A 21,941-nucleotide genomic window follows, 5' to 3' on the forward strand; every position below is an offset into this window, starting at 1 on the left:
AACTTGTGTTGAACCCAGAACATTCCATTAAATAATTGTTTACACATTATAATAACTTTTCTTTGTTTTAAAGTTTGCAAAATATTAACATTGTTCTTATTTATAGTGGTGAACTGATATAGGTTTTCGATGGCTGACGCAGATACCGATATTTGAGCAGGATGGCCGATATAAATGCCGATATACATAATACAGTTTAACAACAGCAAATCAGATGTACACAAAATGTTATGCATTTCATGCAATATTTACTCAAATTTGCCTAAACATAAAAAATAAAAAATAAAAACACAGTGTTGACAATACATTGACAAATCTATTGGTAGATCTTGGAACTGACAGACGGTAAAGTTAACACTCTTGTTAATCGGCCAATCGAACACGGTTATAAATCGCAAAAATGTCAAATATCGTCCAATTAATCAGACTGGCTGATCGGTCTATCGTTTGTCATTTCTTAAATCTTAAAATACTTCCTCCAATCCCTGCTTAATACAGAGACAACTACTGGTAAAAGCAAACAATTCGTAGGTTGATATCCCTGAAAAGTATAAACACTGGTGCACTATCAAAACATTGCAAAACACTCTCTCTACCAATGGTGTGAGTTTTATTTGAGCAATGGTAGATGGAGGGTGAAGATTCAGGAAAGTTGTCTGAAAACATCTACTTTGAAATTCAGTTTAGTGATGCTAGTGGTGCAGAGATGATACACTCCACTTCAAATGCTTTGTTAATGTGAAGTTCAGCAAAACTGTAAGAATACTGTTCTTTAATAAAGCACTGGACTGATTTAGACTGAACTGACTGGGACCTTGAACACAACATATATGTGATATTAAAAGCTGGTGTTTGTGGGTGTTGCATTTTAAAGTATATTCTCAGTGCAGTAGTAGTGGCCAAAGAGCTCACAAGAGCAGAAACCTTTCACTGTGAACTCACTGCCTTCTGCTGGGAAACTTTGGAACTGCAACAGCACTAATGATCGAGATAAAGTCAGTACTGAAAAAGAAATGTGTGTGTGTGTGTGTGTGTGTGTGTGTGTGTGTGTCTATGGGTGTGTGTTTACCTCAGGTTGGATAGCTTTGAACACTGGAGCATCCATAAGAGTGATCTGACCCTGCAGAAGAAGACATGACATTAAGACAAAAAAAATAATACCTTTTAAACATTTTCATAACAAAGAACCACTTAACCAGAGACAGTTTAAAGGGAAAGTACACCCAAATATGAAAATTCTCTTATCATTTACTCACCCTCATGCCATTCAAAATGTGTATGACTTTTTTCTTCAGCAGAACTCAAAGATTTTATGAAAAATATCTCCGCTCTGTAGGTCCTCACAATGCCATGGTGAATGGTGATCAGGCCTCTGTAGCTCCAAAAATGACAAAAAGGAAGCATAAAAGTAATCCATAGTTTTAACACAGTGTTTACATCCATATATTCTGAAGTTATATAATAGGTGTGAGTGAGAAACAGAAAATATCTAAGTCCTTTTTTTACTCTAAATCTCCACTTTAACCTTCACATTCAAATATGAAAGTGAAAAAGTGAAAGTGGAGATTTAGGGTTAAAAAAGGACTTACGTGAACTTTTTCTCACCCACGCCTATTATATTGCTTCTGAAGATATGGATTTAACCACTGGAGTCTTGTGGAATACTGATATGTTTACTTTATGTGCTTTTTGGAGCTACAGAGGTCTGATCACCATTCACTTGCATTGTACGGCCCTACAAAGCTGAGATACTCTTCTAAAAATCTTTGTTTGTGTTCTGCAGAAGAAAGAAAGTCCTACACATCTGGGATGGTATGAGGGTGAGTAAATGATGAGAGAATTTTCATTTTTGGGTGAACTATCCCTTTAAGGAGCAGACAGGCAATCCGTACAAAAATGCATGAAATAAATCACAATGCTTAATGGGAGCTGTAGGAATGAAGTTCTGCCTTTCAGTTAAAAGAGCCATTTGCCCTTTTTGTAAAGATATCACCTGGCCTTTTTACTCCACAGTGTGCAGGGGCACTAACTGCACCAGTCTGAATTTATTTAACTTTTTTGGCTAAAGAAGCAACATTTTTAATACCATTGTTGTCAGAGTTAATTGGTGATTTTGAAATACAATATTGAAACATCATCTTGGGACACAGTTTTGGAGATTTCGGTCTTTCCCTATTGAAGAAGATAGCAGCTGTACTGCTAATCTACAAAATAGCTGTTCAGAGGGGTTATCAAGGTGGCCGCTAGATGAACCCACGTGTTCAAATAAGGACTTTGCAAGGTCTCCACAATGTAAATAGCTTCAAAAAGGGACTACATTTCTAAAAGTCTAAAGACAACAAAAGGTTTCTGTTAGGGGTAGGTTTACAGGTAGGTAGCATAGCAAAAGTTCTCGCTTGAACAAACAAGCGACTGTGAAATGAGCTTCTCTCATTATTTTCACTGAAAACTGACTTAATTTTATTATTACATCTCACCTAAACCTATCATACAACCTTCAGATGACTTGGATTATGACACACGAGTTACAGGGACTACTTTTATGATACTTTTGTGTCCTTTTTTTAGGCTTTAAAGTGAGGCACTATCCACTACCATTGTATAAGATCTTATTCACGGTAGCGCCATCTTTGATTTTTAACATGAAAACGAGGCTGTGAGGGATAGACTTAATATCTCTTCAATGACACGCAAGGAACAAAGCTGTATAAAGCTCCTAGATCCCATCTGATTTTCCACAACTCAAGTGGTCTGGATTTTTTGGTCTACTGGATGTTCGTGGAAAGATATAAAGATATCACTCTTTTGTCAGCGGAATGATCCAAAAAAAAAAAAAAAGAAAAAAAAAAAAGGAAAAAATGTTAAGTTACAGTATAGAGCCCATTGAGGAGACAAAGCCTCAGCCTCATTGTCATTCCCACCAAAAGTCAAAGATGGCGCTACTGTGAATAAGGTTGATTGAGAAGATAGGAACTATTCTTTAAATTATGCTTAGCTTAATTTAACAGCAACAGAAATCAATGGGAAGTGTATGTATGCAAGCGTGTTCGAGAAAGTCTGTGGGTGCCAGGTAATATAAAACAACTTCTTTGGTTCTACACGGTTTCTTACAGACACATAAATAATAAATCATGTTTTGTCCACTGCTCAACTATCATTCACAGGACATTTTCTATGCATGCATGGATTTCATGTGTGTGGGGTCACTGTGAAGTATGTGTGCATAAATAAAACAACCTTTCGAGGAGGCTGCTCAGCTCAATGTGGCATGATGTACTCTATATGGGTTAATGGGTTGGGCCATGAATAAATAAAGCCCAGAAAGAAACTTGGTACCCCAGATAAAGATACGTTCAGACAGGCGTGTACAGAATCGGGTCAGGTAGTCTAGATAAGGGCTACTAGAGGTCAGATGAACACAGAGTGCGCCCCCTGGTGACACTATGGGATACATCACTGGTATTTGTTAACTCTTTATATACATTTATGCATTATGCAAATGAAATACAAAGCATTCAAGGTATACTCTTTTTCAACTTGAATCCATTACTTTGACTTTGCTAGCACAATGCACTACTAGTTGAGCTACAGGAGCAAAAGTGTTTCTGCAAGCCAAAAAAAGCTGCTGCTCTATTTTTAGACATTCTGTGTAGCAATTTGCACACAGAGACACACTGTCTGCTTTTATAAATAAAACAATACCTCCATGCAGGTAAAAAAAAAAAAAAAAACCCAGTTAGAATCCAGTTTGCCCTATTGTAGCGGCGAAGATTGTTTCCATGGTTACCACACACATAAAATGTTAAAACTGAACAGTAAGATTCAGAGCTTTGCAACAAGATTACAAAGTAGAAGTGGAAGAACAACATAAGCTCTATTCTAAACCTGAAATGCTTGTATGCATATGTACCGTAATTAAAAGAGGAATATCCTGGAAAACGGGATAATTCTTACTCTTTTGAAATAAACATATTTGATGTACTTATTGTGTAGGCATAGCCTTTCATTCCCAACACAAACTAGGCTGCAAAAGCGTGTCTTTCAGAACATGTCATGTTCATGATGTCTGAACTCAGTTTATTATCATTTGATTGCCTTTTTTATATCAACACATTTTCAGTGATCAGCAATTGGAAAGGGTAAAAGTTAGGGCTGTCAATTTAACACATTAAACAAGCTTAAATTGGTTCAAAGGTATGAACATTACTTTTTACAGAACTTACATATGGATCAGGGGCATGATTAGTTGCATTCATTTTTTTTTAAACGCACTATTTTTCAAATAATGAACTAATCGCACTGGGAGTTAATTATTTGAAAAATTTCGTGTTCATGTATAATAAGGAATGTTCATACCATTGGACCAATTTATGCTTGATGTACCACCTTGATATAGCTTTAGGGGGCAGTCAGCACAACTCCAGCTGTGCAAGCACACACCTTGCGAGAGCAACATTTAGCACAGCATTTTAAACTACGTTTAACTTGACACAGCATTCTAAAAACACAGCACTTATGACTGAAGACGCCGAAAACTAGTGAAGCACGACACAACCAAAGTGAGCATCCATCTGACGCATAAGCACATAGACCAACAATTAAAAGTAGCAGAGAGGGAAGTAGGCCAATAATATGGTTATGTTCAATGAAATGGAAATAAAACAAACAATATTTTGACTTAAAAGCCACTTTTGTCTTGTAGAAATGCTTAACTTGTCTGCTGCCAAAACGTATGTGAATGATGTAATGTATTTGAATTATTTGATTTATAATATTGATTATTTAATATATTTTTAATTATTTTAATACATTTTTTACTCTAAATTATCTTTATTTGTGGGTCTTTTTCAGTAAATATTGATACATGTGATTAATTAATCGGCACATCATGTAATTAGTTTGATTAAAATTTTAATGGATTGACAACCCAAAAATGAAAATTCTCTCATCATTTACTCAAAGATTTTATGAAAAATATCTCAGCTCTGTAGGTCCATACAATGCAAGTGAAAGGTGATCTGACCGTTGTACCTCCACAAATCACATTAAGGATACAGAAGCAATCCACTCCAGTGGTTAAATCTTTTTCTTCAGAAGAATATAATAGGTGTGGGTGAGAAACAGAAAATATTTAAGTCCTTTTTTTACTCTAAATCTCTACTTTCACTTTCAGATGTGAAAGAGAAAGTGAAAGTGGAGATTTAGAGTATATAAAAAATATATAATTTAAAAAAAAAAAAAGACCATTTTGATCTGTTTCTCACTCAAACCTATTATATCGCTTCTGAAGATATAGATTTAACCACTGGAGTCTTGTGGATTACTTCCGCTTCCTTAATGTGAATTTTGGGGGTGCAACGGTCAGATCACCTTTCATTTGCATTGTATGGACCTACAGAGCTGAGATATTCATATAAAAATCTTCTTTTGTGTTCAGCAGGAGAGAGAAAGTTATACACATCTGGAATGACACGACGGTGAGTAAATGATGAGAGAATTTTCATTTTTGGGTGAACTATCCCTTTGAGGAGACAAAAATTCAAATATTGACAACCCAAGTAAAAATTTATTATGAGTCATAATCATAATTTCAACAATCTGATGATTGGTTCTGAAACACCCAAGTTATTTGTTTAATCTACTTTCTTTTTTTTTTCAGTGGATGCAGAGGTCATTTACATATGCAAGTCTTACTATAGAAGATGTAGTAGCAAAAGCGTATTAATTTAATTCTAAGGGAAAAGCAGAGTGCAAGACCTTTGAGTAACATGATTTAAGTGGACTTAAGGGAAAAATGAAATGCTACAAAAAAAAATTATACAGTACTGTGCAAAAGTTTTAGGCACTCATGAAATAATGTTGCATAGATGAGGATGTCTTAAAAAAATAAATAAATAAAATAATAAAAAAAAGCCAAAAATAGTTTTCATTTATAAATTAACGTCATACAAAGTCCAATAAACATAAAAAGGTAAATCGATATTTGGTGTGACAACCTTTGCCTTCATAACAGCACCAATTCTCCTAGGTACACCTGGACACAGTTTTTCTTGGTTGTTGGCAGATAGGATGTTCCAAGCTTCTTGGAGAATTCGCCACAGTTCTTCTATCTATTTAGGCTGTCTCAATTGTTTCTGTATCTTCATGTAATCCCAGACTGACTAAATGATGTTGAGGTCCGGGCTCTGTGGGGGCCATGCCATCTGTTGTAGGGCTCCTTGTTCTTCTTTTCAATTCTAAAGGGAATGTTCAAATCTAAAATTGATATTTCCTACTAATACACTAAAAGCAGAATATATAAAACCATTTTACGACAAATGTTTTTGTGAAATATATAATGTGCTTAAGACATTTGAACAGTACTGTATGTCCCCTAGAGGCTTTTTGTGACCAGTATTTCAACCCTGGGATCAGAGTATCTGACAACAGTTCTTTTTCTGCATGCACAGCTCAGAACCAGGTTCTCGATAACGTTATTTAAGTCCAAGTGAATCACAACAGATGGCCATTGCTTGACTTAAAGTAAGAATAAACCATCAGGCTGCTGTGTATCTGTACCTCAAGTTCAGAAGAGAGTTCAGTCAGGATTTCTGTTTGAAAGAGTCCTTAATTACCGGTGGAGAAGAGTGTGATAGCCTCGCTCGGATTCTGGTATGTTTAATTTAAACTCTAGAGAGGATCGCGGCCCGCACGTCTGACTGCCAACAGTTCATTAATTATTACTTGAGCCGTGCTGAAGTATTTACTACTTGCCATCAGTGCTCATTTCTGCTCCTGCCCTTCATCTTTACATTCGCTTTCTCTCTGTTCCAGTTTCCAGGTATTTTGCTTCCATTTCTTTGAATAAAATTTAGGGGAGTGAAACTGAAAAGTGTGCAAACAAACATGATGCATTAACAAGCGTAAGGTGGTTACCTGTTCTCCCAGCCTGACCAAGATGCTTAGGCTGGTCTGTTTTGATGGTTTTAGTGAGGTTTGGGGCACTTGCAGATGGTCAGACCAGCTAAGCACCATACAACACAGTTACTTATTCACCTTTACACCAACTAAGACCAGCAAACCAACTTAGGTTTAAGCGGTTTCTTTTTTTTCTCTACCCCACCAGCAGGGAAGATGAAAGTTTGACTTACTGCATATTCCTCCGGCGTCACCTTCAGGACATCAAAGACCACAGCATCAAAACTCTTCAGTTCTGATGGGCCCTTCTCACTGAGGGACTCAGAACTGCTGCTCCTCTGGAGAGATGGAACAAATGACAGGATAGACAGAAAGAAAGAGGTGATGAAAGATCTACAAATGAATGAAAGTTTCCTTACAGACCATACAGGACAAGGTGAAGTAGGCAAACAGTAATTTTTTCATTGGGAATGATGTTTGAGCACGTGTGCTGACCTCCGAGGCCGGGGCCGTGAAGGTGGAGACGCTGGGCTGGCCATTGGGGACGTCCATTATTACCAAACCATCAGGCACTACGGCAAGAGCTCACTCATCATTGTCATCCTCATCAATTCGCCTGTATGGCCCCCTGAACACAAAAACGTATACTTAGGCTGGAATAGAAACAGGCTAAATCCCTATACACTATTAGTTTTATAAACAAGGTTTGAGTAACAATTTTTATCACCTGATATCTGTGATTTCATCAGATCAGAGTCAGATCTTACTCTGTCAGTAATCGTTCTCACCGATTTAGCAAATAATGTATTGGACTGATTCACTTGTGAATTTGTCAATAATTTTTAAATGATTCATTAAAAGAAATGACCATAAGAGTCATTCATTCATAAAAATAAAATAAAATAAAAAAATCAAGCGACACTGATCGCAATTTATGTAACAGTATGACATGTTTATCCATTTGCTGTATTATTTTACGGTACTACCCAGTCTATGTCTCATCACACTGCATTCAGATTTCAAACTCACAACTTCTGCAAAATGTGATTTATTTAGTTCTGGTAGCCTTAGTCACCACTGACTTTCTTGGCATCTTTTTCCATAAAATGAAAGTGAAAGGTGACTGATGCTTTTGTATTCCACTGATGTTCCAAGCTTCTTGGAGAATTCACCACAGTTCTTTTATCTATTTAGGCTGTCTCAATTACTTCTGTCTCTTTATGTGATCTCAGACTGACCCGATGTTCAGTGGGGGGTTCTGTGAGGGTCATGCCATCTGTTGCAGGGCTCCCTGTTCTTCTATTCTAATCTATTCTATTTGCAAAAGTAATGTTTGGGAGTATAAAATGTACATTTCCTAATGACACACTAAAGCAGCAGATATAAATAACCATCTTAAGAAAAATGTTTGTGTGAAACATCTTATGTGCCTAAGACTTTTGCACAGTACTGTATCTCTTTAATAATATTATAAAGTGTTAAAATGAAAATTACATTGGGGGTCCCAAGGTCTTCTCAGTTTGAAAACGATGTATTGTTTGCCTTTCTAGTGCAGGGATATTAGTTGGACAACCTTTCCAGGGAAGAGTACCAATATATTTCCTTTATTTGTACATTATTTTCCTGACTGTGGATTTATAGAGGCTTTAAAAAGTCTTTAGCAATGTTTTAGCAATGCTTTACAGCATCAGCAAATCTTTTCCAGAAAACCTCAGTATGCTGTTTGGCTAAAATCCTGATTCATAAACATGTTCTTACATGTCTGCAGTCAAAGTCTGAGTTTGGTTAAGTAAACGGCAAACAAACTCACTTGATTTTGATTTAATCAATCTTACTCAGCTGAACACCTGTATGGAGCTGATCAATGTTTTGTGAGATGAGAACATATGGGGAAGGGGTTTAAAAGTGTAACAATATGTGTGTTTATTTGATCATGTCTCAGATTTTTTTTCTCAGAACTGAAACACACATATTGGTGCTCGCTCTCTCTCGCTCTCTTTCTCTCTCTCTCGGCTGTTGATTCAGTGAGATTACAAATATAAATAATAACTAGGGATGGGGCGATATGGTTACCTCACGATTCGATTCGATATACGATATGAGGTTCACAATTCGATATTATCTCAATTTGATATGATAACACTTAAAATGACAAAGTATGCCAGAAAATTGTGTTTATTTTTTTTTTTTTTAAATGTTTGCGCAAAATGCAGCTAATAATTTATCATCAAAATAAAGTTCTTTAATACACAATTTAAATGCTCAAAGTTTAAATAATAAGAGTTTCTCATACACCTTTCTTTATAAGAAAAGATCACAAACAAACGAGCCTTCAAAAATAGTGTGTTACATTTAGACTGATCAGGTGCAGAACAAGCAATAAAACTGAACAGAACCTGGCCTGAAATAGTACGTGAAAATGTTTAATTTTTGTTGATTAATTATTATAATCACATTTAATCTTTTTAAACATAATAAAATTCTACATTCTATCAAAGAATATTATTTCTTGAAATGGTATGTATAATAATATGAGCTGTCAATGTTTGAAATAATGTGTACAATTTACAATTAATAATATTAAGTTTATAATAAATAGTTATAATATTAATATCATAACAAGCGCTATAAAGGTACTGTCACTTTAAGAGTTCGCACAGGTGTTTCTGTTCATTCATTAACAAGAGAAAAGTCTCTTCTTTTAGTGCATTCATGCTATTTGTTGTTAAAATTAATATTTCTTTTTTACTTTTTTATCTGACTGAAAAGAACAGAAAGGATATTAAAAGACACATTATTCAATGAAAGTGGAGTGTGTGATCTCATCTTTGATGGAGACTTATTACATGGAAAGAGAAGTCCGTTTTAATTTCAAGCACTTTTCAACAAAACAAGGTGATTTTCCCGGTATTCCATTTCATTTCTAAAAGCTAAATTTAGGCACTTTAAGCACTTTATGAACCTTGTGTGGACTCTGTAAACAGTGTAGAATAAAGCGCAGTAGGGGTAAAATCAAGCGATAGAGAGATTATGATGTTTAACGAGTCATTTAGTTTATGATCACATGATCAGAAACAATGTTTCAAATTTCGAAATATCGAGTTTTGCCTCGATATGGTTCATCATATTTTTGGTTTGCGATATATCGAAATTTCGTCCCATCCCTAAAAATAATGTGTTATTAAAAAAAAAAAAAAAAAAGGATCATTCCTACCATCGGAGCAATTCAAGCTTAAAGTACAACTGTATCACCTTTACGTTTTTATGATTCTTAGTCAGCAGCGAGCAGTAAGCGCAACTGCAGCTGTACAGACACTTTTTGTATTGCTAAATAAACAATGCTTTTCTCGTCTGTAATCTAATGTACTTTAATAATATATCATTATATTTATGCTTATAAGTATAATTATTGAAATACAAGTACTTATATTAATTTAATAATAAAAAAATTATTCTTTTCTCTGCAAATAATGATGTATGTAATTAATAAATCTGAACATCAAGTAATTGATTTAGTAGCCCAAATATATATGAAATATAAATATCGCAATAATAGCTGGAAGATTTATAGTTTGTTTTTGTTTTGTTTTTAAAGACAAACCAGCTTCTAGGCCTATTTCCACACTGAAAAACAGGTTAAAATACAAAACTAAATATATAAACTTAAAACCTACAGTATATAAGATGTTAAAGGTCAATTTTTATTAAAAACTCTAAAATAATTCTGGAAAACTTTGTTAAAAATCGTTTTCAAGGGTGACAGCACAAATTATATTTATATATATATATATATATATATATATATATAATTCTTAGAGGACTAGATATACCACAGTCCAATAAAATATGTTTACAATATTAATAAAACCTCATCAGTGGTGACATATTTACATCAGCAGAATTTTGCAAAACAACAAATGTTCAAAACATCAAAAAAACAAATGTTAAAGGAAGTTCACCCACAAATGAAAATTCTCTCATCATTTACTCACCCTCATACTGAGGTGTATGACTTTTTTTTCTTCTCCTGAACACAAATACTTTTTGAAGAATATCTCAGCTCTGTAGGTCCATACAATGCATGTCAACAGGGTCCAATACTTTGAAGCACCAAAAAGCACATAAAGGCAGCATAAAAGTAAAAGATTACTTTTATGCTGCCTTTATGTGCTTTTTGGTGTTTCAAAGTATTGGACCCTGTTGACATGCATTGTATGGACCTACAGAGCTGAGATATTAATCTAAAAATCTTCATTTGTGTTCAGCAGAAGAAAGTCATACATATCTGAGATGGCATGAGGGTGAGTAAATGATAAGATCATTTTCATTTTTGGGTGAACTATTCCTTTAAGTATGCAAGGCATAAAAACACATGCACATGATCAATGAATGAATGGAAGAATATAACAACTGGTGACAGTTCCGTCAACTGAGTCGAAACTCTGTCGTACTGGCCCCGGGACATGATTACTATTGAGCCCTAGGATGTCTTATTGTGAATCAATGTAACCCTGCACCACAGCCAGAGAACAACATACTCTACATCAACAATAAACACTTAAGCACATGCCTGCTGGCCTCACTATCAAAACACTGCCTTTAACATTTGACTACATGTGAAACTAAATGAGCAGGTGTTCGGACAGTAATGGGGCCAAGAATGACTGTGTTTCAAGAGTGAACAGGTGTTATTGAAGCATTCGTATCTGCGTGTGTGAGGTTTAAAGTTTGTAGTAACAAGTGTTGTGGAGAGTTAAGACTTCATGCTTCCAAACTGCAGACTAATAATTCGAAACAACCGTTTCACAAATTGTACAACAAAACCAACACATGCACAAAAACAACTTACTTGGCGTGCGTCAAATGAGCATAGTGACGGTTGTGTCCTCCCCTTCACTCTATTGGCTGTATTTTCACTCTGAATCCTCTGCTAAACAAATTCTGTTGCAAAAAAAAAAAAAAGAAAAAAAAAAGAGAGAGAGAACGTAAAAGAAGACGTGTTACTTGGCCAAACGTATATTTTATCACATCCAGAGTACTGGCATACTTTGTGTTTCAATGGAAAAGCCACTAGGTGGAGTTGTATATACAGCAAAGAGAATTAATTCATAGAGGGCTTTAAACAACAGCAGCTGTGCATGTTTGTGGAAGTAGGTTGTGGCTGAACTTTAAGAGAGTTCAGTGTCAGGTCATTTGCAAAGGACACCAGATAGAGATCTTATAGAGACCAGATGCCACTCAAAGCATTGCATTGTGGGTCAGTCTTAAGGCCTGATTCAAAGCAGAACATCATGCTTTTTTACCTCACGTACATACAAATAAACCATAAAAACATCACACGGCTGAAGCTCAGCATCATATTTAAGCAAATTAAGGAGAACAATCTTCCTCAGTCTATACAGACTGCAGGCTGAACTGAAACCATTCGCTCCAGTATGTCACAAAAATAAATAAATAAATAAATTATATATATATATATATATATATATGTATGTGTGTGTGTGTGACACACAATTGAAGAATTTTAGAAAAATTTCTCAGCTCTGTAGGTCCATACAATGCAAGTGAATAGTGACTAGAGCTTTAAAGCTCCAAAATCCACATAAGGGCAAAATAAAAGTACTCCAGAAAACTCCAGTGGTTAAATCCATATATTCTGAAGAGATTTGATAGGTGTGGGTGAGAAACTTTTAAATTGTTAATAGTTAACTATTCAACAATTTTTTACTATAAATTCTTCTCCCTGCTCAAACTCAATGTCAACTTTCACATTGTTGTTCTTCTGTTTTTGGTGATTTACATCCTTCATGCATACTGCCCCCTAATGGGCAGGGAGGAGAATTTATGACAAAAAATGACTTAAATATTGATCTGTTTCTCACCCACACCTATAATATAATTTCTGAACACATGGACTTAACCACTGGAGTCGTATGGAATACTTTAATGCTCCCTTTATTTGGATTTTAGAGTTTCAAAATTTTGGCACCCATTCACTTGCATTGCATGGACCTACAGAGCTGAAATATTCTTCTAAATATCTTAATTTGTGTTCTGCAGAAGAAAAAAGTCATCTACACCTGGGACGGCATGAAGGTGAGTAAATGATAAGAGAATTTTCATTTTTGGGTGAACTATCCCTTTAAGCATTTAAAGAGTTTAAGCAACTCAAATCATAATACCTGACTTACTGCAAAAACTGTAAAAATGTAAACATGCTCTCCGTTATTTGTCAACGAGATTGCAAATCATGCAGTACAAAACATGTGAAAGAATAAATGTCTGACACACTTTAAATGGGAAAAAAACACCCTACAAAAGTAACTAATCAATCAATTAAACTTATTTAAATGAAATAATTGTTAAATTCTGATTATTGTTAAATGAAGGCCACATTAAAACTGACTTAGATGTGCATCATTTATTTTTTGGTAGTTTTCACATGCCTTTAATAATTTAGATTTATTGTTTTAGTCTTATTCTAGACTCAGACTTCCAATACTAAACTATGCAAATCCATTATAAAAATAAAAATTATTACACGTTTAAAAACTAAGATAATATAAGCAAGAGTAAAATAAACAAACCATGTCTATATTCACTGTGTGAAAAAAAGATTTCTATATATTTTTTTTTTTTAATTCAAAGATTACAACTGTCCAATAGTTGTGCCGTCATTTCCACCTCACCAAACTATTTTGCCCCCAATATATTTTTCCAACCTGTTCTAATAGAATGAATGTTATCTATATACAGTTGTGCTCAAAAGATTGCATACCCTGGCAGAAATTGTGACATTTTGGCATTGATTTTGAAAATATGACTGATCATGCAAAAAAACTGTCTTTTATTTAAGGATAGTGATCATATGAAGCCATTTATTATCACATAGTTGTTTGGCTCCTTTTTAAATCATAATGATAACAGAAATCACCCAAATGGCCCTGATCAAAAGTTTACATACCCTTGAATGTTTGGCCTTGTTACAGACACACAAGGTGACACACACAGGTTTAAATGGCAATTAAAGGTTAATTTCCCACATCTGTGGCTTTTTAAATTGCAATTAGTGTCTGTGTATAAATAGTCAATGAGTTTGTTAGCTCTCATGTGGATGCACTGAGCAGGCTAGATACTGAGCCATGGGGAGCAGAAAAGAACTGTCAAAAGACCTGCGTAACAAGGTAATGGAACTATATAAAGATGGAAAAGGATATAAAAAGATATCCAAAGCCTTGAAAATGCCAGTCAGTACTGTTCAATCACTTATTAAGAAGTGGAAAATTCGGGGATCTCTTGATACCAAGCCAAGGTCAGGTAGACCAAGAAAGATTTCAGCCACAACTGCCAGAAGAATTGTTCAGGATACAAAGAAAAACCCACAGGTAACCTCAGGAGAAATACAGGCTGCTCTGGAAAAAGACGGTGTGGTTGTTTCAAGGAGCACAATACGATGATACTTGAACAAAAATAAGCTGCATGGTCGAGTTGCCAGAAAGAAGCCTTTACTGCGCCAATGCCACAAAAAAGCCAGGTTACAATATGCCCGACAACACCTTGACACGCCTCACAGCTTCTGGCACATTGTAATTTGGAGTGACGAGACCAAAACAGAGCTTTATGGTCACAACCATAAGCGCTATGTTTGGAGAGGGGTCAACAAGGCCTATAGTGAAAAGAATACCATACCCACTGTGAAGCATGGTGGTGGCTCACTGATGTTTTGGGGGGTGTGAGCTCTAAAGGCACAGGGAATCTTGTGAAAATTGATGGCAAGATGAATGCAGCATGTTATCAGAAAATACTGGAAGACAATTTGCATTCTTCTGCATGAAAGCTGCGCATGGGACCCTCTTGGACTTTCCAGCACGACAATGACCCTAAGCACAAGGCCAAGTTGACCCTCCAGTGGTTCCAGCAGAAAAAGGTGAAGGTTCTGGAGTGGCCATCACAGTCTCCTGACCTTAATATCATCGAGCCACTCTGGAGAGATCTCAAACGTGCGGTTCATGCAAGACGACCAAAGACTTTGCATGACCTGGAGGCATTTTGCCAAGACGAATGGGCAGCTATACCACCTGCAAGAATTTGGGGCCTCATGGACAACTATTACAAAAGACTGCACGCTGTCATTGATGCTAAAGGGGGCAATACACAGTATTAAGAACTAAGGGTATTCAGACTTTTGAACAGGGGTCATTTCATTTTTTTCCATTTTTGCCATGTTTTGTTTTATGATTGTGCCATTCTGTTATAACCTACAGTTGAATATGAATCCCATAAGAAATAAAAGAAATGTGTTTCGTCTGCTCACTCATGTTTTCTTTAAAAATGGTACATATATTACCAATTCTTCAAGGGTATGCAAACTTTTGAGCACAACTGTACATTGCAAACTGACTTCCAACCTGTTCTAATAGAATGAATGTTACTCTTTATACATTTTTGCAAACTGACTTTTATATGCTGTAGTTTCCTGGTGAAATTAACACTAGAGGCGCAATAACAACTGCGTTTTATTCACTGTCACACAAATCACAAACAATTGCTGATTATGACTTTATAAACACTTATTTTTCACTCTATTACTCACCTGTTATGTTATGATATCAAAACACTTTTAATTTAATGCATAATTTGAAAAACTGTACATTTTAACGCTTGTATAACAGACCCACCTAAATATACACACTTATTCCAATATGAATAGCTTGCTTATAGCTCACTTGATTGAGTTTTGGACTTTGTACTCATCAACCACGGTTCGAGTCCAGCCAAAGATGCACGAAAGTGAAAGTACCATTGAAGCGACACAAAATGATGTGGTTGCTTCAGAAAATTTGCTTTTTATGTCAAATTGGCATTTTAAAACACTATCGGTTAGGGTTACGTGTTTGTTAAGGGTAAGAATGTCTGTCTTGTTAAACGCTCATTTATCTTTTAGGATACTATTGGTTAGGTACGTTTTCCTCATTAACACCATCTAAAATTCACCATAACACCTCGTCTGATTACAACCTCAGTTCGCTCAGTTTTGGTGCCCCCCACTGGACATTTTACTTGGAAACTGCAGCCAAACGTGTAATGAAGCATGTAACAACGCTGCAATTCTCACGTAAATTTCATGAGATCACGGTGTTTAATTTTAAAATTACTTATTATTTTAAAATTTTATTTTAAATAGTTATTTAATTAATTCATTTAATTTTGCCAGGGACCCTTGAGTTAGCTGAAAAATAGTAGGTCATTTGCTCTGAAATTTTTACAGAGGTTATGTGAGAAAAACAGACTTTTCAGATTCAGACAAGATAAAAATCACACAGTACATCTTTGTGAAACACGAATTTCCCAAACCTCCACAGGGAAAACCAGTCCTGCCCAAATAGGGCTATAAAAAAGGTGAAAAATGTTTTAACGAGACTTTACTTTCTAGAATTCCACAGTGCTAAAAGTGCCTGAAGTTGAAGAAGCACCCATCCCATCAATATTATTTATATCAATTACATACAAATAATTTATAAATGTATAATAACTATAAATTTATAATTAAACTGTTAAATAAACTGTTGAAAGAGTTTAAAACGTTTCAGTATTTTCTTTTTTACAAATTGTATATTTTAGGTTGATTGATCAAACTTTCAGCTACCAATGAGTGCAGCAATTTGGCCGGCAGATATATCACCCTACAGCTCTTGCCTGGTTACCCACTGAAGCTAAGCAGGGTTGAGCCTGGTCAGTACCTGGATGGGAGACCTCCTGGGGAAAACTAAGGTTGCTGCTGGAAGAGGTGTTAGTGATGCCAGCAGGGGGTGCTCAGTCTGTGGTCTGTGTGGGTCCTAACGCCCCAATATAGTGACGGGGACACTATACTGCAAAAAAAGACACCGTCCTTCGGATGAGACATTAAACCGAGGTCCTGACTCTCTGTGGTCATTACAAATCCCAGGGCACTTCTCAGTAGGGGTGTAACCCTGGTGTCCTGGCCAAATTCCCCCCGTTGGCCCTTCTTGATCATGGCCTTCTAATAATCCCCATCCATTAATTGGCTGTATCACTCTACTCTCTCCTCTCCACTAATAGCTGGTGTGTGGTGAGCGTACTTGCACTCTATGGCTGCCGTCACATCATCCAGGTGGATGCTGCACATTGGTTGTGGCTGACGAGAGTTCCTTGTTCACTAATGTAAAGCACTTTTGGGGCTTTTCCACTGCACGGTACAGCTCGACTCTGCTCGCTTTTTGGGGGTTTTCCACTGTGGCTAGTACCTGGTACTTTTTTAGTACTACCTCGGTCGAGGTTCCAAGCGAGCTGAGCCGATACTAAATGTGACGTCAAAACCCTGCAGATCACTGATTGGACAGAGAGAATCGTCACTACCAGCGTCACTGGATTTGCGACACGGGACATCAACCTTCTAGTTTTAAAGTTAGCAACAACAATAGCAATATCATTTGTTCACGCGACTTTCGAATTGTAAAAAGAAATGGCTGTGCACAAAACCACGCCGTGGTCAATAAACAAGGTGCAGACGTTCCTCTCGTTAGCGATGAACGAAACAACGCAAAATGAAAAAGTCTTTCAGTAAGCGTCTCAGCTGTTGGCCGCACACGGCTTCCACCGGACCTACCAACAGTGTAGGGAAAAAGTAAAAAAAAAAACTTAAGTGACTACAGAACCATCAAGGACCACAACAGCCGGAGTGGTTCAAACAGAAGAAAGTGGAAGTGGTTTGACCAAATGGACGCTATGGCAATAGACCGTCAAGCAATGGGAGGGAGAGAGCCCTGGACTCGGCCACGGCGTTGTTGGAGTCCACGATGGAGGATGGTACATTTTGTTACGTTAACTCTATATTCTGCTTGAAAGCTTCACTTTATTTAGTTGACCAGCTACTGGAAAGCTTACTTCTAAAACAACCAGGCCAATTTAACTGTTACACTAACATGCAACAACTGCTTTATGCAGCACAATGAGCTATTAGCTAACAGCTAGCGGTCGTGTTATGGTTTATGGTCAGTATTGTTTGTGTCGTGTTTAAGATGATGTCACGGCAGTAGAGGCGGCGCAACTATGACGATCAGCCTATAATCCCTCCCACGTTGAGGCGGCACTAAACTGCAGTGGAGCAGCAAGCTCAGAAAAGCAAAGCAAGCAGAGTAGAGTCGAACCGTAACATGCAGTGGAAAAGTGCCATTTGAGTGTAGTGTCAGAAAAGTGCAATATAAATGTAACATTCATTCATTCATTCTTATTTCACTTTAAAATTATAATAAACATATTTAAATCCATTCCACAGACATTCCTTTGGAATCTGCATAAAAAATTAACAAAAGTAAGTTCTGCATCAATAATGTTACCATGGCAATAGAAGGATGATTCTACAGAAAAGTGGTTTAAAACAGAACAAAAAACTTTCTTATAAAACTCACACCTTGATTGTGTATAACTGGTGACCAGTGTGCTGATCAGGCAAACTACTGGATTAATCATGTCACACAGTTCTGCACAGACAGACATGCGGTTCCATGGTTGACTGATGGTTCCGATTGTGCACCTTCTATACATCAGAAGGGTGACACAGAAATCCTTTTCACATGTGTATCTTGTGAGGTAATTTTGCATTTGCGTGGTAACTGTGACAGGAATGATTAATCCGCGAGATCTCCGGAGGTTGTGGAAAGAGATTGTGGAAAGACGCTTAGAGGCACCAAGGACGCTGAATGAAAGGCGGAATGGAGCTCCGGATAGCTCCGGATGAGAAAGAGCGTGGGAGGTGTCGCTGCTGTCTTGTTGCAGCCTGCCGGGGAAACTGTGTAACAGAGAAGAGAGAGACACTAAGCCTGAAGGAATGAACAAGTGGTTGAACAACACGGTTTTTCCCACCTTCGTTTGCCCTTAACCGAGGTGTCCCATAAAACATGCATATCCATCTTTCATCTCCCTATAACTTTTGCTGTCTCTTCTTTCCTGCTTCGTTTTTCCAAGTCAGTACAATATCTTAAAATTCTGCCTATGGAGGCAGCTCACTAGGTTTACAGGCTATGACTTTCTGTGCTATCTTACTGTTTCACAATGTGTGTGTTTGCAAAGAAAGCTGGTTAACCCTCTTTTTCCACTTATTTTTCATTAACACACACAGTGACTTTGCTCTGGTGCCCCACCGAGCCATTGTTCATCCATATTTCATTTGACATTCAGTGTAGGAGAAATAAAGCACACCCTATGGAATATACCCCAAGGGAGGCGATAAGAGGCAACCGCTAAAATGGAAAATATGATCTTTTGTGATCTAGCAAGTAAGGATGAATAAAAGGAGCAAAAGTTTTCCTGTACTGTCTCTTTTTCACTTTAATAACAACATGTCCACATACGTGTGCATGCATGCACGTCTACGGTCTCCATAAGAGAACAATGGAAGCTCCACAGCAAGACAGGGAAATAAACATACAGTGACAAAAAAATATAAACAAACGATTTCTGTCTGACAGAGTGTCTACAAACTAGATCATTCAAATAATAAAAAAGCAGTCTACACTGCAAACACCAGTTGTGGAACATCTCAATGTGTTGAATCTGTTCGAAAACAGCAATTACATTTGCAGTTCCGATTATTGCCGCTAGTGGTGCAAAATGACACCCTTCGGCTTTAAATACAACACGTTACCCAACAAACATGCGGCCTTGGAAAACTGTTACGTATCTGTATACAAAAAAGGTTCAACTGTATGCTAGTGATTGACATATATCGGCCAGGCCGATTAATCAGCCGATATTTCTCCATTTTGTGATTATCGTATTGGCCGAAAACAGTGCTCAATTGGCCGATAAACAGAAGTGTTAACTTTCCATTGTGTCACTTCCAAAATCTACCAAAAGATTTGTCAATGGATAACAAATTTCTATTTTCAAGGTTTTGTTTTTTAAGCTTAAGCAAATTAAAAGTAAATATTGTATAAAAGAAGGGTTCGTTTCACTTCAGAACTTCTGTACATTTGATTTGCTGCTGTTAAATTGTATAGGGGTTGTGCAAAACAAGCAATTTTCGTAATTGACTAGGCAGATCCACTGCCTGTTAGAATTGGATTCAGCAGTCGAGTAGGAATGTTTACCATCGAACAACAGCACAAGAGAGACAACAACCTCCAGCTATTTAAATCATTATCAGAGTGAACACTCCATAATTCAGATTAGAGTGAAGCACAGCAGGATTCATTAGTATGTAGTAGGGCTGGGCGATTAATGTAATTTTATTTTCAATTATGATTTTGTCTTCCAACGATTATGAAAACAAGATAATCCAGATAAAATAATTACTTTTTTGCAATAAAACAGCCCAACATTATATCTTTAAAGCATCCTTTATTAAAGTTAAATTAATAAGGAAGTGGGTTATGAATATAAACTCAGAAACTGACATTTCTCAGTTCCGTTTGCTGCAGCTAGATTATAACATGATGGCTCACGATGTAGAGAATCATAATATACACTCTACCGGTCAAAGTTTTGAAACACTTATTCTTTATTATATATATATATATATATATATATATATATATATATATATATATATATATATTTTTTTTTTTTTTTTTTTTCACATTTTAGAATAATAGTAAAGTCATCAAAACTATGGAATAACATAAATGGAACTATGGGAATTATGTTGTGACTAAACAAAATCCAAAATAAATCAAAACTGTGTTATATTTTAGCATCTTCAAAGTAGTCACCCTTTGCCTAGAATTTGCAGACATGTACTCTTCACATTTTCTCAACCAACTTCTTGAGGTATCACCCTGGGATGCTTTTTAAACAGTATTGAAGGAGTTCCCATCTATGTTGGGCACTTATTGGCTGCTTTTCTTAATTATTTGGTCCAAGTCATCAATTTCAAAAACGTTTTTTTTATTTTTTTTTTATTAAATTGTAGTTTTATAATGAAATTAATATGGTGGCACAATTATATTTCAAACATTTAAGCATACGCCTTCAGATCAAAAGATTTTTAAGATCATGAGAAACATTTCAGTCAAGTGTTTCAAAACTTTTGACCGGTTGTGTATGTGTCACGTTCACTGTGTGTATCTTATCATGAAGAAAATGGGCGATACGTAGCTCTATTAAGAAGAGAAAGTTTGTTTTTTGTGAGTTAAAGATGGATCAAAATGAACATAAAGAGAGTGTAGTCTTAGCCCATTATACACTGGAACAAAATATGTTTTTGATTAGTCTTTTTTGGCTTGTTTTCCAAAATAATATCTAAAACTCCTTTAAAACAACGTACAATTACTTTAGGAGCTATACTGCAGAAGAAACAATTGTTATCTAAGAATTTTGATTACAATATTTAATCAGGGCTTGACTTTAACGTTTGTGCGGGACAAGTGGATTTTTGAAGGGGCAAGTGAAAGAGAATTTTACTAGCCCGACCAGACAAACTGACTGATTCAATAACGAAAAAATAACTGGCTATATTTGTGATAGCCTAGGCCTGTGTCACTTACTAGAAAGTAAAATGCTCACGCTAATGCGTGCCTGAATGGTCAAATACATTTCAAAATTCCACCAAAATGCCCATCTTGGTGAGGTATTCATGTAAACACAAAGAGTGATGTCTAAAGTGAACGTAAACGGCAGAGAAAAAAAGTGGATTTGTATTCAAATGTCGGACTTGTAAGTAAAAATGTAAGCTAATAGACCTGCTGCTGTCTAGTGTGTCATTATAATAATCAAACAACCATAACAAGCAAACAAGAAAACCACTCACTGCACTTGACTGGGTAACTTTAGTAGCTTTAAAACGTATTAATGCATTATAATCATACAGTGAAGACCAGTAGTAGTTTTATGTTGCATTTCATTCTGAATGTTTCCTTGAATACTTGATAGCCCACTGCTGTTAAAAAAGCACTGAATTTTCTTAATTTGTTCTATTATTTTTAATCTATTTCTATTCATTTGCTGTTTTTTATTGTTATATTATTATTGACTGTTTATAGTCTTGAATAATTAAGAACTTGAAACCATTCTTCCATAATTAACAT

The 21,941-nt window shown here is 36.1% G+C and overlaps 1 protein-coding gene across 6 annotated transcripts in view; it reads right to left on the reverse strand.

The window, feature by feature from the left end:
* LOC127416096 (ras-specific guanine nucleotide-releasing factor RalGPS2-like) overlaps window positions 1–21,941 on the reverse strand; it is a 194,290-nt gene that overhangs the window by 110,148 nt on the left and 62,201 nt on the right. For 4 of the 6 annotated variants that reach the window (XM_051655239.1, XM_051655234.1, XM_051655236.1 and 1 more), the window contains exons 2-5: window positions 11,747–11,838; window positions 7,393–7,525; window positions 7,131–7,235; window positions 1,070–1,120 (exon numbers count right to left, since the gene is read on the reverse strand). In XM_051655239.1, the coding sequence (XP_051511199.1) occupies window positions 1,070–1,120; window positions 7,131–7,235; window positions 7,393–7,449 (213 nt within the window). In that variant the 5' untranslated portion in view covers window positions 7,450–7,525; window positions 11,747–11,838. Of the gene's footprint in view, window positions 1–1,069; window positions 1,121–7,130; window positions 7,236–7,392; window positions 7,526–11,746; window positions 11,839–18,328; window positions 18,707–21,941 lie in introns of all 6 variants that reach the window. The other 2 variants (XM_051655235.1, XM_051655238.1) reach the window with 2 other exon arrangements.

The sequence above is a fragment of the Myxocyprinus asiaticus genome, chromosome 25 (assembly GCF_019703515.2).
Source record: "Myxocyprinus asiaticus isolate MX2 ecotype Aquarium Trade chromosome 25, UBuf_Myxa_2, whole genome shotgun sequence".
Lineage (NCBI taxonomy): Eukaryota > Metazoa > Chordata > Actinopteri > Cypriniformes > Catostomidae > Myxocyprinus > Myxocyprinus asiaticus.